The sequence below is a fragment of the Electrophorus electricus genome, chromosome 6, assembly GCF_041902795.1.
Source record: "Electrophorus electricus isolate QZ-2024a chromosome 6, ASM4190279v1, whole genome shotgun sequence".
NCBI lineage: Eukaryota > Metazoa > Chordata > Actinopteri > Gymnotiformes > Gymnotidae > Electrophorus > Electrophorus electricus.
In genome coordinates this window covers 24,459,366-24,475,553 of record NC_137502.1, presented here as the reverse complement: position 1 = coordinate 24,475,553, position 16,188 = coordinate 24,459,366, and the positions used below count along the sequence as shown (strand labels likewise).

The 16,188-nt window shown below is 48.9% G+C and overlaps 1 protein-coding gene across 5 annotated transcripts in view; it reads right to left on the bottom strand.

Moving 5' to 3' along the window:
• Positions 1–3,102: 3,102 nt before the first annotated feature.
• kirrel3b (kirre like nephrin family adhesion molecule 3b) overlaps positions 3,103–16,188 on the bottom strand; it is a 153,953-nt gene continuing 140,867 nt past the window's right edge. The window contains exons 11-17 of one of the 5 annotated variants that reach the window (XM_081716062.1): positions 15,573–15,673; positions 13,974–14,184; positions 12,273–12,380; positions 11,798–11,881; positions 11,452–11,561; positions 10,532–10,618; positions 3,103–8,917 (exon numbers count right to left, since the gene is read on the bottom strand). In XM_081716062.1, the coding sequence (XP_081572188.1) occupies positions 8,426–8,917; positions 10,532–10,618; positions 11,452–11,561; positions 11,798–11,881; positions 12,273–12,380; positions 13,974–14,184; positions 15,573–15,673 (1,193 nt within the window). In that variant the 3' untranslated portion in view covers positions 3,103–8,425. The remainder of the gene's footprint in view (positions 8,918–10,531; positions 10,619–11,451; positions 11,562–11,797; positions 11,882–12,272; positions 12,381–13,973; positions 14,185–15,572; positions 15,674–16,188) is intronic. The other 4 variants (XM_081716060.1, XM_081716061.1, XM_081716063.1 and 1 more) reach the window with 4 other exon arrangements.

Below are 16,188 nucleotides of genomic sequence, written 5' to 3'. Positions count from 1 at the left end.
AGACCTTGGAGGGAGGCGAGGCGACATGGTGGGGAAGAGCAATCGTGCCCCCTCCAGGCCGATGAGAGGATAGGCTGTTATCTGGCCCTCTTCCTTGCTTGGTTTAATTTAAAGATTCATCATTTGGAAAAAGACAGCTGTTTGCCCAGCTAGCGGTTCTGCTGAAACAGCTGTGTCTAAATGAATGGCAGGGAAAGAAGGAGGCGCTTTCTGGGCGGCGGCCTCGCCGGGCATAGAGGAAGATTGACGTTTTTGGCCGCGGCCTCCTTCTGCAGTCCCCAGGGGGCCGTGTGATTATGGAGCAGGTTGGGGGGGGGGGGTTTACGCAGCTCCTGCCTCTCTCCCCACAGCTGTGCGTGGTGACTGACGGCCTCGATCACACATCCCTGCTCCTTCCGCGGGGCCGGGGATGGAGGCAGGGCGGACACTCCTGGTGCCGCGGGGTGCGGTGGGAGCCGCAGGTCCAGAGGTCATGCTGCCTGGTAATATTCTGTTTAGCTAAGGGCTCTAAAAATATCTCTGTGAGCAAAAAAAAAAAAAGTCTGAATCATTGCATGAGGAAACTGTCAAAAAAAAACAAACCCTCCTCCATGTTCAGGAACAATAAAGCAGCCCGTCTGTCTCTCTCTCTCTCTCTCCCTCTAATAGCCGCCTGTAGATAATTCTCTAATAGAGTGCTTCAGTGCTTCAAACACCGGCCGCTCCAATTTTGCGCTTTTTGTCAAATTGGATTTTAAATCCAATTATCAGGCAAGGTAATTCACAACAGAGCGGCACACACACGGGAAAAAAAAAAGGGCCGCGGTTGAACATCTCATTTGGGAGAATGCGCAATCGTTTGTGATTCATTTGGAGGCCGGTGCCGCAGCCGGGGAGACGCCGGAAGCTCAGGGGGGAACAAGGGCAGGGGATAACGAGGCGGATACTGCAGAGCTCAAGAGGGTTTGGCCAAGCGAAAAACCAAAAAAACTAAACGAACCCTCTACAATCTCCAGTAATCCTGAAAGCAGTTGGATGTACACCGAGACTATCCCAACACTAAGTTTATCAGAATTTATAAATTTGATTACACACACACACACACACACACACACACACACACACACACACACACACACACACACACACAAGGTTTCCAGAGAAATAGGAGGAAGATTTATACAGTTGTGCAAGCAATATATATAAGCAATTACTATTAATGACGCCGTCCCGTTAGTCCATGGAGGTATTCTGCATATATCTGTTATCAGCTCTGCTTACGTTATTCATCACGTCAACCAGCAAGCTTGGTCGGAGTACACATAGACACTGATAACTCTGCCCATCTGTGAACATGCAGACCAGGCCATGGACACATGCCCTGCCAAAAGCTGGACAGCTGTAAAGGTCAGCAGTGTCCATCAGGCAGACACGCTGCGGAGAATACAGACGAGCCTGGGGCAGCCCCCGGGGGGGGGGGGGGGCGGTCTCATGGACCATGCGGCGGCACGCGTGCAGGCCACGGGTCCTGGCAGAGAACCGACTCCTTATCTCTCGTGTGGAACAGCAGGACGCAATCATTACGTTGAATTCATTTCTCATTAAGCTGCTATCTAGCTAAGTGTAATGTGAAGGAGAGAAAGTGTTACACGTTTGACATGTTGGTGAAACAGTATAATCACCATATCTGCAACGGCTCCGCTACACGGGTCTCATCATTTCATAGTGATTCTTAAGGAAGATTTGGCAGCTCTACCGTAGAACTCTAATTAGTTGTAATATGAGTTGTCTTTGTATGAAAATGATCAGATGGGGATTTGTCTGCTGAAGACTTTTAGTTAGACAGCAGACCTCGACTCAGTACAAGTGTCCGATCCCACTTTTAATCCGATGTTGTCAGATTATGTTTGCTATAATGTGTTAGAAAAAAAAGGGGTGAGTAGGTACGCCTACGCCGACCCAAACGTTAACCATCTTAATGATTGCGTCTGGGTTTGGGTTATGTCAAGACCAGTTTACAGTGACAAGGCCATGTTGTCGCATCACTGACTAAACGCCTCTGACACACTGTGACTGTGGTATGATGACTTCTGCCTACAAAGCCAAAAATGGTCCAGCCCCTCCAAACATGAGGTCATTGCTCAAAGCCCGATCTGTACCTTGAGTACTTCAAACCTCAAGTACGGCTCGGCTTGAAACACCATGCTTCAGGTCTCACTGAAGACAAGCATGGAGACTATTCTCTGTCCTGGGTCCCAGATAGTGGAAGGAACTTCCACTTGCTGTTACTTGCAGTCTTCAAACGCAGACTGAAGATCCATCTATTCGTGGAATATTTAAATGACCACTGACCCTGCTTCTATGTTGTCTCACTGAAACTAATACTTATTGTAGGGTTTTGTTTATTACACTGATATTGACTAACAAACTCTAGTGCTTATTGTTTATTGCACTTATCATTGTTTAAGATAGACCTTATGTATTTTGCACTTCTAGGTATCAGAATTCATCCCTGTATTCTACAGTATTCTACTTCAATGGTATCTTGGACTCTAACCTACTGTACTGTACTAGGATCTATTCTATGAGTAAATGACAAAGCACGTTTGTAAGTTCTTCTGGATAAGAGCGTCTGCAAAATTCCGTAAATATAAATGTAAATGTACTCCCACCCACTGCAGGTTGACGGGACGTGACGCACCCAGCTGAGTCTCTCTTGGTCTCATCTCTCCTCCGACTCACTTTTGCTCCATGAGAAAATAAGGTGAGTCAGATTAGGAATGAAGTCCCTGGAGGGGGCGGAGCTCCAGGCACAGATCACCTGACTGAGTCACTTACTCCTTTGAGCTTCAAAAGTGTTTCCGCTGGTTCCCTGTGATGTTCGATCAATACGGACTCCAATCCATCTCAGATACAAATAATGTGGAGTTTTGACCTGTGTTCTCATTTTCCTTCAGTCTATGGAGGGTGACTTGTACTCTGAAGTTTATGTCTATATGGTTGCCAGCGTAAAAACGGAAAGCCAGAATGGTAAATCACCTGTGAGGGTTAAAGCTACGCATAGCCTGTGGGAGTGAGACTGGGTATAAAAACAGCTTGTTGCTTTTTTATTGTGTCATCATTCAGCGTTTGGGAAGAACACTGCTATACAATGTTTTTATGCTTTTACATAACAAATGTCTTAAATCATGTGATTGGATAGTTATTTTTTTTTCAGTCAATACCTTTTTCTGTTCACCATGAATGTGAATTCCAATATTACCAAGAGTATTGTCAATACCTTTTGGACAAACCTGCAGTCAGAAGGAAAATAAATCGATTTTTCCCCCAGAACTTTCTTTAATGTTCGCCACAGATCTTGCCCATTGTTTTATTACTTGATCATTAAAAAGTTCTCTTAAAGGAAACAAATTGTTTGTCAAAAATGTTTATCAAATTATTTGATTTTAAGATTGCAGTGAGTGAGTTACAGAGTGAACCAGAGACAGATAGAGAGAAAGAGAGATAGAGGGAGAGAGTGAGTGAGTGAGTGAGAGTGTAAGTGAGATTGAGAGACAGAGTGAGAGTGTGTGAGAGAGTGAGAGCGAATGACAGTGAGAGACAGAGGGAGAGAGAGAGAGAGAAAGAGAGAGAGGAAGTGCTTTGACGTTCACCTGTTCCTTTTATCCCTCTTGCTGTGTGCTGCTCTCTCTCAACTTCATCTTAAACATAATTTCATTTTAACATTCAACAGATGGCTGGCACAAAACTTTAGATGAACTGTACCATCAGCCATAAAGCTATATGCATGAATAAAAGACAAGCGTCTTAGTGCATTCGGACGCACACACACACTCACACACTTATGAGGATGATAACAAATGCAGCCAGCAGGTGCTTTTTTCAATCATTTTCATTCTTTTCTTTCCAAATACAGAGAGCAAACGCATCATAGGATCACAGACCATTACAGGGAAAATACACGTTGGATCAGACGTTTTTATGGACACGGAGGACCACTGTATGAAAACAATGGTTAACCCCTGGCCTCTTAACCCCATGACATTACTGTATAGAACTTCTGAACGGCTAGATATTGATTTTTTGCACTTCAGTGTATACACCATTTTTGTAATGGTAGCATGTTATTGAAAGACTAATGAAATATTGATTTGTGGAAAGGAAAAAAAAACAGGCTAAAAGCTTGTGGCATTTACACTGTGGCTAGAGAGAATTGGAGAATCATTTACACTGTGGCTGGAGAGAATCGGAGATTCATTTACACTGTGGCTGGAGGGAATCAGAGAATCATTTACACTGTGGCTGGAGAGACTCAGAGATTCATTTACACTGTGGCTGGAGGGAATCAGAGAATCATTTACACTGTGGCTAGAGAGACTCAGAGATTTATTTACACTGTGGCTGGAGAGAATCAGAGATTCATTTACACTGTGGCTCTAGAGACTCGGAGATTCATTTACACTTTGGCTGGAGTGAATCGGAGATTCATTGTTTCATATGTACAGTGTCAAGATCTGTGACCCAAAATTCAAAGTGATTCTCAGGTTCAAATAAACAAGACCGACACTGACCAGGCCTGACACTGTAAACAAAGCCTTTCACGCAGAATTACTCTTCAACACTCCCTGTGTGTGTGTGTGTGTATGTATGTTTATATATATATATATATATATTCTGTTTTATGAATTCATCCCAAGCAAACATTTGGCAGAGTACAATTCAGTGATGCAATACAGCCACTGGGTACAGAAATGATTAGAAAGTGAGAAATAGGAATCAGGCCTGGAACACAACCTCTGTCCCTCTGTCTCTCTCTCTCTGTCTGTTTCTCTCGCTTTCTCTACAAGCAATTAAAGACAGCTGGACACATTGCCCCGGTTTCATCACACAGCCCCAGTGGCTGCTCCGAAATAGCAGGCGAAGAGCTCCAACCCCACAAAGGCCTTGGTCCGTCTATGGTGGTCCCCGGGCCAGCGACTCCGCCCTTATGCTGCCTATCTGCCTGATTGGTCTATGTGTTCATGTCACAACACGTCGCTGTGGTGCGCCTGCATATGGGTGGAAAGGAGAGGCTTGGACATCTCTAGGAAGATGAGGACATCTTAAATGGAAGGTTTTATTATTGACATTATTATTTCTTCTTTATATTACATACGCTTTCACATGCTGCTGTGCTGTCATAACGACTGAAGCGAGGGGTGCAGCTGAACCGTGAGTCTGCTCTGTGGCTTCAGACAGAGGTGATGAAAAATTCAAAAGGAACTTACAGAAAAGATTAGCATCCCACCTCCAAGACCAGTTTACTGATAAAAGGGCCAGAGTTACGAAGACAAACACAAACCAAAAATGTGATACATCTCAGAATGCGTCATCCAATAAGCCTGACCGTGTCGTGTGACTTGCAGTGAACTTGCTCTGGCAAGTGCTTTGCGTTATTGGCTGGTTGGCACCTGCGTGGGGTGCAGCCCGGGCTGAAACGAACACGGCGGCCCAGGGCACAGCGACACCAGCAGCGTGCCTTTGTCCAGAAGGCCATAGCCTTGTGATCTGTAAGTTCCATTGGCTTTTTTGGGGAAATAATACCTCGTGTATCTTGGAGGGGGGGATAAAAGGTAAAAACAAAAACCAGACAAATGTTCTCACGAGACACCACGTACGTGGTCGTGGTCATTTTATCTAGCCTGCAGGTTCTGTGGGTTCTACAGTTCCAACTAGTTCTTAGCTAAGGCAAATCTGACAGCAGAACTATGAAAGACTGTGGGGAAAGCAACCACGTAAAGAAGTAAGAAAAGTGATTGTCTGTACATTGTGAGTGGTGTGAGGTCTTTGCCCTTTAATAGTTGAACTGTTGAAACAGAGGAAAATAAAAGCCAACTTATGTACAGAGAGCATCGGGAATTTATGTACAGCGTGCTCTGTTTATAAGCAGTTATAAGAACTGAAAGCAGCCTCGCTGAACCCAAGCCTAGCAGTGTTACCACAGCGATAATGAGACGAGCCTCGCCCAGCACGGACATGCTGCAGACATGGAGGTGAGTGGAGGTCACACTTAAAAAGCTAGAGGAGGACGTTAGATCCCAGGTCTTCAAGAGTCCCCGCGTCCTGTCCTCGGAGCCTCCGCCCGGCCTGTCCCATGCCTCCATCACGCCAGCCACAACATGCGTCCCAATCACCATGTCCTGCAGCGTTATGTTAGGGAGGTGTGGCATGCTGGCTGGAGGGCCCACGCACTGGGCTGGGAACACTGAAGTAAGGTCGTACATCCTTTTTTTTTCAGACAACCTGCCAATTAGTTTAATTAAGAATGGCCTTCCTAGTGCTTGAATATTTATCCCTTGTTAAATTAATAAATAATCACGGAAAGAGGTGCAAGTAACTACTCCACAGTGTGAATCATCTGTAGGAACAGACAGGCTGACAGATCTTTTGAGACAAAAGTCAAAGACCTCCAAACTGTATCAATTTAAAATAAGTTTCTGATATAAAGTACCCATATTACCATTCATAAGACATTCACGACTCATTCACAACATGAGACTGCTTGTAGGGTCCTGATCCAGTCCGAGGGTCTGTGGGGGCTTTGTGAGAGAAAAGCTACGCAGGAATATCTTAGTCCACAAACTATGCAGGTATCGTGAGTGATTACAGACAGCTGTGAACTGCGCCTCCTGCGCCACGCCTCCAGATCGCCGCGCCCCGCGCACAGACGGCGACGAATCCGAGCGTGTGAAATGCAGATGCAGAACTGGAGGAGGAGACTCGCAGCCTAGTGAAAGAGGCCGGCCTTGTGTCTCTGGGGTTCTCCTCCTCTCTGTCCAACTGGACGGCGGCTCCCTTCAGCACAGATGTCCAGTGTCCGTACAGGCAGTACTACGAGGAGGTACTACGAGGCAGTACTACTGGAGGGGAGGAACGATGACACCCTGCAAACACGCTCAGCACGAATTCAGTGCGTCCCACGTGGCAACGGGACAGTTCACTTAAAACAGTGAGCAGGAGGACTCACGTGCTCAGGAATGGCTTCCTAATCACAGCCATCATTCTGTCCCAGTGTAAACAACAGAACTTTGTTCAAACAGCCACATGAAGACGTGTTTAGTCCCGAGGCTGGGCCCGGCGCCGACCCAGAAGCTCGGGTGTTGGCCCGGTTTGGAGGTGACTGGTGTGGTACTCTGCAAAACACTTTTGCAGAGTTGTTTTCTTTCCTTTAGAGTCAACTTCATTACAGTTGTCCTTCCACAAACACAGTAGGCAATAATAATAATAATAATAATAATAATAATAATAATAATAATAATAATAATAATAAAGACATGACAAAAAATTGTCCCACTCTAGGCAAAGTATAAAAGGACAAATCCTCCAGTGCATTCTTCCAGTGTAGGTTCTCATGAAAGTCACCAAAATCAAATGTAAAAGTTGAAAGGGACGAACAAAAGAGAGTTTAAACCGAAAAAAGAAGGTGAATAAAGAGAGAGAGAATGTGCAGTGATGTTCTTTTATCTGGGAACACACAGAGCTCTTCCCTGCTTTCCTGTCTCTACTCCCTGTCGTGGAGGAGTGGGAGGCAGCAGTCTGGACCCGGCTGCCCTGAGAGGGATTAACTCTGTGCGCAAATTCTCTTTTTTTTCTCCCTCTTTTAATAACTTGCATTTCTTCTGCATGTAAGTGCTTGCTGTGATTGTTGAAAACAAAGCTGAGAGGGTCTGATAAACCACAGAAGCTCACACATGCACACACACACACACACACGCACACACGCACACACACACACACACACGCGCGCACACACACTCGCGCGCGCACACACACACACTCGCGCGCACACACACACACTCACGCGCGCGCCAAGGCTGTACATGAGCAGAAGAGGGTTCCAAACAGGCGGGACGTTATCTCTCGTCTTTCTCCTGACCAGAAGCGCTGTGGACCGCGGGACGCGGAGGGTCCGTCCGCCCGGGCGCGCTGCTTATCTCGGCATTGCCCGCACCTTGTTCCTCCGCTCTGTCCTCCTGCTGTGGTGCTCCAGACAGGTGCAGAGCTGTCACTCACTGTCCGTCCGTGCTGCTAAGCTGGACGTCGCTATCGGCAGCCGTGGCTTTGGCGTGACATGCGCGGGCGTCTGGCCCAGGCAGATTCAGGGAGTGTTCAGAAGAGAGCATCGAGAATTCGATAAGGTTTTTCAAAGCTGGTTATCGTGCATGAAGAAATCGGATGATGCTCTTATGACGAAGTTGTCCTTCAAGACACAAATGAAGGAAAGAGGAGAGAGAGAGAGAGAGAGAGAGAGAGAGAGAGAGAGAGAGAGAGAGAGAAAACCAAGTTAATGTGCTTGTTCTGGTTCCTGATGTTTTTGGGCAAAGCGGTGGGGTTGTGGCCCCCCCAAGCCCCGCCCAAAGCTCCGCCCAAGTCCCCTTCCTCTAGGCCCCGCCTCCACGGCGGCGCGTCACACGTGCGTCTGCATGCGCTTCTGCAGGGGCCGTGTCAGGTCCGAGCTCTGCGAGGACGACTGCGAGTGGTGCGAGGAGGACGACGCCTTGCTCTCCTTGTCGAAGGGCGCGTAGCCGTCCTGGCGGGCGTAGCCGCCGCCGGACGAGCCGTCGGCCGGCGCCTCGGCGAAGGAGCCCGAGTCGCTGAGCGAGCCGCCGCGCTGGAGCTCTCGCTCGCACAGTTCGATGGAGCTGCCGCCCGTCCCCAGCACGAAGCGCCCACTGTAGTCGTAGAGTCGGTGTCCGGGCGCCGCGCCCAGCGTCGAGTACAGGTTGGTGAAGGACATGCCCGTGGGCACACGCTGCTTGCCCGTGGTGGTTGCTGCGGCGCCGGCTGGCGCGGGGGCTTCGCGTCGTAGTTCGCCGCTCTGCCCGCTAGCCAGGGTGAGGGTAGGTGTGCCGTGGTGCTCCTTGAAGGTGTTCACACTGTAGTAGCCATTGGTGGGATCCTGCACGATAAACAAATTAACAAACCAAAAATAAACAAACACTCTTACTTAGCACCACTGTTTGAGTGCTAATAACTCCTTGCGCAGAGCAAGTGGGTGAGTGTGTGAGCTACAAGACACTTCCACGAGATACTTCTCGTCCACCGACAAAATCAGAGTGGGGAACAGATGGGCGAAGAGCAGGACACATTGTTTTATCAGTCTGATTTAAGGGACATGGTATTGTTTGTCTGATTGTTTGCTTCTATAGTTCTGTAGCAACTTTGTAGCGATGTGATGATGTGATGTGTTACTACTGATTGTGAGAATCTTAGAAACGTGCCATCTGTGTGTGTGTGTGTGTGTGTGTGTGTGTGTGTGTGTGTGTGTGTTTGTACTGTACAATGAAGTTCCTTAGGGTGTGTGAAAACTCACACACCCAAAGACACACACACACACGGAGACACACACATTTCGCAACATTTCACACCACACTAATTAAGCAAACCTCGATCATTTGCACTCTGGTGTCTGGTGTCACAGAGTGAACTGGTTAATGTATACACACTTTCAGCTTTAATTGGACTGAAATTGTCTCTTTCCGAATGCAGCATGAAAAGGTGTAATCAAAGCAAAGGTGGCCCTCCGCTCCGCCTGCCACAGCGCGCGAGAGAGCGAGAGCCGTCCTGAGCATCCACCGGGGGGACTGAGCCCATGGGAGGGAAAATAATCACTCCCAGATGACTATGTTAAGACAACCGGAGAGAGCGATCACCAGGCTTAGCTTTGATCGGGCGACGGGGGGCGCTTGTGTGTGTGGTGTGTGTGTGTGTGTGTGTGTAACTGCTCTGTAATACTTCTTCCATCCCCTGCATTTCCTTTCTCTTGCATACACACACACACACACACACACACAGAGGCAGAGCCCAGAGGGAACGGGCATCATAATACCTCTGCAACCTCGGGAATGGTGACAAATTCTACAAGATAAGCACAAGAAGACATGGTCAACAAAACGCCACGCTGAAATGTTTAGAGCGCATCAGCGGAGAAACTGTATGTAATCCTCACAGCCTTACACAACACTAAGTGCATTAAATGCTGCGTGGGACGTGGTGAGCTGACGTTAATTGATGGACAGACAGGCAGCAGTGGCTGTATAGTTTAGAGTCGTTTAGAATGTGGTCACGCATAGGACGACGATGGGATGGATAGGAGACGAACAGGGTGATGGGAGGTGGCTAGTCCGTCAGCCACTGAGGCCTTTTGCTCCATGCACCCTAAACCTCCGTCGGGAAAAGTTCAGCTGGTGATGCGAACAGTCCCGAGTCTGGAGGACAGATGGCTGCTGTCTGCTTTAAGTGCTCATGCACCGAGGAGAAGGAATTTTTCTTGCTTTAGCTACTGCTAACTGGGCCAGTCGAACCTGGCCAGAGTTTCCAGTTCATCTCTTATCTCCCACCATGCTTCCACTAATGAGAAATGATTGGTTTCCGCTTGAATACGTCTGCTAAAGTGATTTAAAAGCGTAAAGTGCGGAAAGGCTCATTATATGCCTTTGTCATGGCATAACTGATGGTTATTACAACCGCTGAGCTGACTGAACTGCGTTTAAGGTACGTAGCCGACGCCCACCTTGATGTGCTGGTAATCCTTCTCCTCCTCCTGTAGGACCTCCAGCTGCTTCAGGACAGACTCCTGCTGGAACTCGCCCCTTTCGATCTGTGGACAAACAAACAAACAAAAATAAAAACAGTTCTGCTGTACTGGCGAACCGGCAGCCTAAGGCGTCTGCACATTACACAGAACCCCTGCTGGACTTCCTACGCAAGGTTGCTTCATGATATCACCAAGAAAGTTAATTCGTGAATATTTTTCATCTCTTTATCGGGGATTTTTTTGAAGTGATGCCATTCCAGCGGCTTAGCCTTATATACCAGACCCTTGCATAATATCGTGTTCCACGACGTGATCGTATCTTCCGCTGCGAGGAGGATCGCGGCACCACTCTTGAGCCCCCAGGAGGGTGCGGAACATGGAGTGAAATTTCAAAAGCGGGCGGAGCCATGTGTTTTGACAGCGCCTCCCCGGGAGCCGCAGTGGGAGAGGGCGCCAGGCCACTCGAACGCTCACATCTCCATGGCTACGTCTCACAGTACCCATGTCCTCCCAGGAGTGGCAGGATAGAGGCTAAATATAGGCCTTCTTTGGGCCCATCAGGGCTCTCTCACACACACACACACACACACACACACACACACACACACACACACACACACACACACACACATTCACACACACACATACACACACGCACACACACTGCATTATTCATGGGTTTGGCATTAACGGTGGCTCTGGATAGGTGTTATTAGTGTTGTGGTGCAGATGATTAGCATTTATTATCCGAGGATGTGACAGTGGATGGCGTTAATGAGCGTGCGCACTCTGGGGGTGGTATGGGGACAGATCCCAGGGGTTGGGGGATGCACCAGAAGAGATGGTAAGAGGCGAGGCCCTCTGCAAGCTGAGTGATGACAAGGATGGAGACTCACCATCAGCTGCTTCATGGCGGCGTGGTCCTCGTTCTCCCTTGCGGCATTGCGGTCCTTGTGGACGATCTCCACGCGGATGTCGTTCTTGGCCGACACCGCCCCCTTCAGGTCTGCGGAGGACGCGCACGCGCCGTCACTTATAACATCGACCGCGGCGAGTTACAAGCACAATGCAAAGTCATGGAGCTCTGGCTAGCTGGAGGCCACGCCGCTGTAAACTTGACATCGCGCAGCCGTCGTCAAGAGGAGGCGTGCGCACCACAACGCAACAACACAGAGTCCAGATGCATTGCAGAAGCACTGATTGTAATGTTGATTTGGTGACTTTCAGGGAACAAGGGCTTACTTTCTGTCCTAATTTTGCTTGCAAGTTCTCTCTGCTGAGCACAGATGGAGGTGGGGAGGGAGGACATAACCAGGGGGGCGTCTTCTGCGGTATACAACAACAACATGCTCAACGCTCGCAACGCCCCCGACATCACTTCCTGCAAGCACGCTGCTTCTCCATGCTGCTGCCTGACGCTAACCCTGACGCTGGACATGGATGGGCACGCTTCGCCAGGGAGGATGTGACAGGCAGAGGGAGAACGTGCGAGACACAGGGAGGCGGAGCGGAGGTTGGGGGGGGGGGGGGGGGGTGAAAGAGAGGCAGAGAGAGAGTGAGAGGGGAGGAAAGAGGAGGAGAAAGAGAGAGGAGAGATGTAAAAATCATCTGAAAGGCCCTGGAGCGCGTGCAATGACATGAACCCTCACGCTGTGCTGTCTTCCCTGGAGCAGTAACGGAGCTGAAGCCAAGGACTCTGATTGGCTGCAAGACATACTTCTCTGTGAGCGCGTGCAGCAGAAGGCGCCGATGGTGCCGATGAGGACGATGAAGGCTACGAAGGCTCCCACTGCTACGCCGATGATTACAGCGACGGGCAGCGACTCTGTGGACGACAAAATACAGCCTCCCACAATAACGCAGCACGAGCCAGCCGAGTCAATCCAGCACATAATTACACCTCCAAGACCCATTTACTCCCGAGCACACGCTGCTGTCATCAAAGTTGCACGACCGCTGGCTCGACACAACCAGCATACGGCGCCCGGACAGACCGGCGCACGGACGACCGCGTGTGAACCCGGAGCCGCACGCGCGTCGACGCGACTTTACGCAGTGCTGCGTGTTAGCTGAGGAGCGAGCGGGCAACGCCAACGAAGAAATGGAAAGTCTGAGGGTTTGTAGATGCGCGCATTCATTTTGCCATTTGGTTTTGCGCTTTTTAATACAGTTTTACCTTCTTGTTGGAAGACAAGAGCATGTCCGTAATGAAAGTCTAAAAGAGAGAGACACGCCTACATAGCATTAATTACATCCTCCTGCTTATAACAGGCTAACAAACCCACAGCTAGCATCACCCCTCCACAATTAATGTCTATTTAATGTCTTCATTAATCTGCATCCTGCTCAAGCAAAACAACAACAACAATGGTTTTCGTTTAAGGGTTAGTGAGCTGAGAACAGAGTTTACTATTCTGGAGAGAAAATGGATCGCATATGAATGAGGCAAACATAATGTTTACAAAGACTGGTTTGAATTAAGCCATAAACAATGCGACAACCACCCTGGCCGCTAAGTGGTTTGACAGGATATTACATAGAGCCTAGTGTAGCTAATGCATTTACATGATAAATTAAACTTTTACACCGCTGATATGTCCCTAAAACAAATTCATTATACAAAATGACAAGAAATTAATTTATGGGAGATTAATGCGATTTAGAAAGCAAGAACAACTAATCATATTCCAAAGTATTAACATGATTAACTTAAGAAAGCAAATTAAATGTAAAAAATTTAATTATTCGCTTTGTCCAGGATTATTCCGAATATCTCAAAATCCACAGCTACAGTCTACAATGATGCCGACTTCCACACGAAATGTTCGTCAGTCAGCCTGAGTCTTCCTCAAACCTAGCTCCGGCAGGCAATCCAAAAAGAGAAAGCCCTGCAATTCGGAAATACAGCCAAGAGCTGAAAACTTCTTAAATAAACAGGGATTTCGGCAACAGTAAAGTCACAGAGACTGTTGTCCAAAGCTTGAGACGGAAACTTTAATCCAGAAAATCCTCCGGTAGCGCCTGTTTTATCTGTGCGACCTATCTGTCTGCTGATTGGAGCGGACTCGGGTTTCTGACAGCATCTGCTGGGTGTGCAGCGCCGTCTAATTCGATCGCTTCACTCAGAAAACCACCATTTAGCGGGTTATCGCCACAGGAAAAGATGAATGTTAGAGGGGCTGAAGTACATAAGCCATAAATAGCGGAGGGACAGAATGTTCTCCTGTAAGATGGTTGGGAATGAAAGCGCTGGGGCTGTGTACACAACGTAACCAGAGCCCGGACCTGGCGGCTTGGCCTTTAGCAACGTGGCTCCTAGGAAAAAAAAACGTTCACCGGCAGCGCCGAGTCCCCGCGGACGCAAACGCTAACGCGGCTAGCAGTGTGGATTGAGGAAGAGGAGGGGCACCTGGCGGACCTTGGCTCCCACCTTGTTCCTTGAGACGGATGATTTCGGTGTCGGAGCCGAAGCTGTTCCAGGCCGTGCAGTTGTAGATGGTCTGGAAGTCCGCCGGCACGATGTTGCTCATCGTGAGCGTGGACAGCGCACCGTCCTCGGTGCTCACCGTCTCCACGGTGTAGCGGCCAGACGTCCCGGACTCCAGCACCGTCTCCTTCCAGGACCACGCCTTGAAACATGGCATGGGCACATGTGAGGATGGTCTTCTCCTTGGGGCGGTTGTTCTCAAGTGCTAAAAGTTGATAACTCGAGCCTACCGGTTCAAATCTAGTTTGTTAAACGGTTATTACATATGCATAAATATTTTTACTACGCATTAACCAAGACTTACATATGAATATAAATCATTACAACAAGAGGCAATGAAAATAAAAATGGTTTGTGATTACAAACAGTTTGTTTGGGATTTGCACAGACACACACAAATATGCAAGCATGCGTACACACTGCATAGACCCCCCCCCCCCCCCCCCACAGTAATGAATCAAAAATTGGCCTCGAGAGGAGACTGTTTATCTAAGAGTCATAAATCTTAATCGGATGTGCACTAACAGAGCATAAGCACACATTAGATGAGAATTTAAGAGTGTTAGCCAGCCTCGCTTAATACCCGCTCATTCATACAGAGGAAACAAATGTTCTGGGATGCAATTTCATTTATTACAAGGATCGGAGGCCCTAAGTGTATTGTACATTATTGGACTATGTGTGTCGCAGCTAATGAAGTCACCACGGCCTTGAGACAATAGAATCCCACCCACCCACTGCAATTTTCCTCTCAAAGCTCTCGCCACAGACAGGAACAGAGGCAGAGATCAAGACGGCACGACGGGGGGACAGACGGAGGCAGATGGAAAAAAGAGAGTTAGTGAAGGTGAGCAACAGAGCGAGAGAGACGGAGAAAGCAAGAAAAAAATGATGCGGCGAGGAGAAAGGGAAGAGAGAGTGACTGGGAGGGGAGTAACTCACGATGCGGTCAGGAGGCGGGGTGAGGGGAGGGGAGTAACTCACGATGCGGTCAGGGGGCGGGGTGAGGGGAGGGGAGTAACTCACGATGCGGTCAGGAGGCGGGGTGAGGGGAGGGGAGTAACTCACGATGCGGTCAGGGGGCGGGGTGAGGGGAGGGGAGTAACTCACGATGCGGTCAGGGGGCGGGGTGAGGGGAGGGGAGTAACTCACGATGCGGTCAGGGGGCGGGGTGAGGGGAGGGGAGTAACTCACGATGCGGTCAGGGGGCGGGGTGAGGGGAGGGGAGTAACTCACGATGCGGTCAGGGGGCGGGGTGAGGGGAGGGGAGTAACTCACGATGCGGTCAGGGGGCGGGGTGAGGGGAGGGGAGTAACTCACGATGCGGTCAGGAGGCGGGGTGAGGGGAGGGGAGTAACTCACGATGCGGTCAGGGGGCGGGGTGAGGGGAGGGGAGTAACTCACGATGCGGTCAGGGGGCGGGGGGAGGGGAGGGGAGTAACTCACGATGCGGTCAGGAGGCGGGGTGAGGGGAGGGGAGTAACTCACGATGCGGTCAGGGGGCGGGGTGAGGGGAGGGGAGTAACTCACGATGCGGTCAGGAGGCGGGGTGCTCCGTATGAAGCACTTGATCTGGCCCTTTTCTCCGTGAGGTGCCTGGTGGGTCTGAGTGCTGGAGATGGTCGGAGGACCTGGAGACATACAGCACAGTCATCACACACTGGCACAGTTATCACACATAGCACAGCCACCTCGCACAGCACAGTCTGCATACACACCACAATCATCATGCGAACCTTCAGGCACATGATCAAAACATGGTCCTTTATTAATTTAGTACAGTCTGAACCCAAGAAAGGAAAAAAAACTCCCTACTACCCAAAGTGCTACATCCTACTGCCCCTAGTACTACACTCTAGTATTCCTGTAGTACATCCTATCATGCTCAGTACTACACTTTAGTACCCCATGTACTACACTTTTTTTTGTGGTACACAAACAGAAAACACGCTTGTAAATGATTAAGTGTGAACTGTGATCAGTCAAGTGTGTCTATTGCAAAGTGGAAATGCCTCATGCGTAAATGTCTCATATATACATATTTTTAAAGTTCAACATTCAATCGTGTTATAAAACATATCTCCTTTCAAATTTTTAAATGTGTTGCTTTGGAGAAAGGACCTTTAAGAAAACAGCAGAAATGATG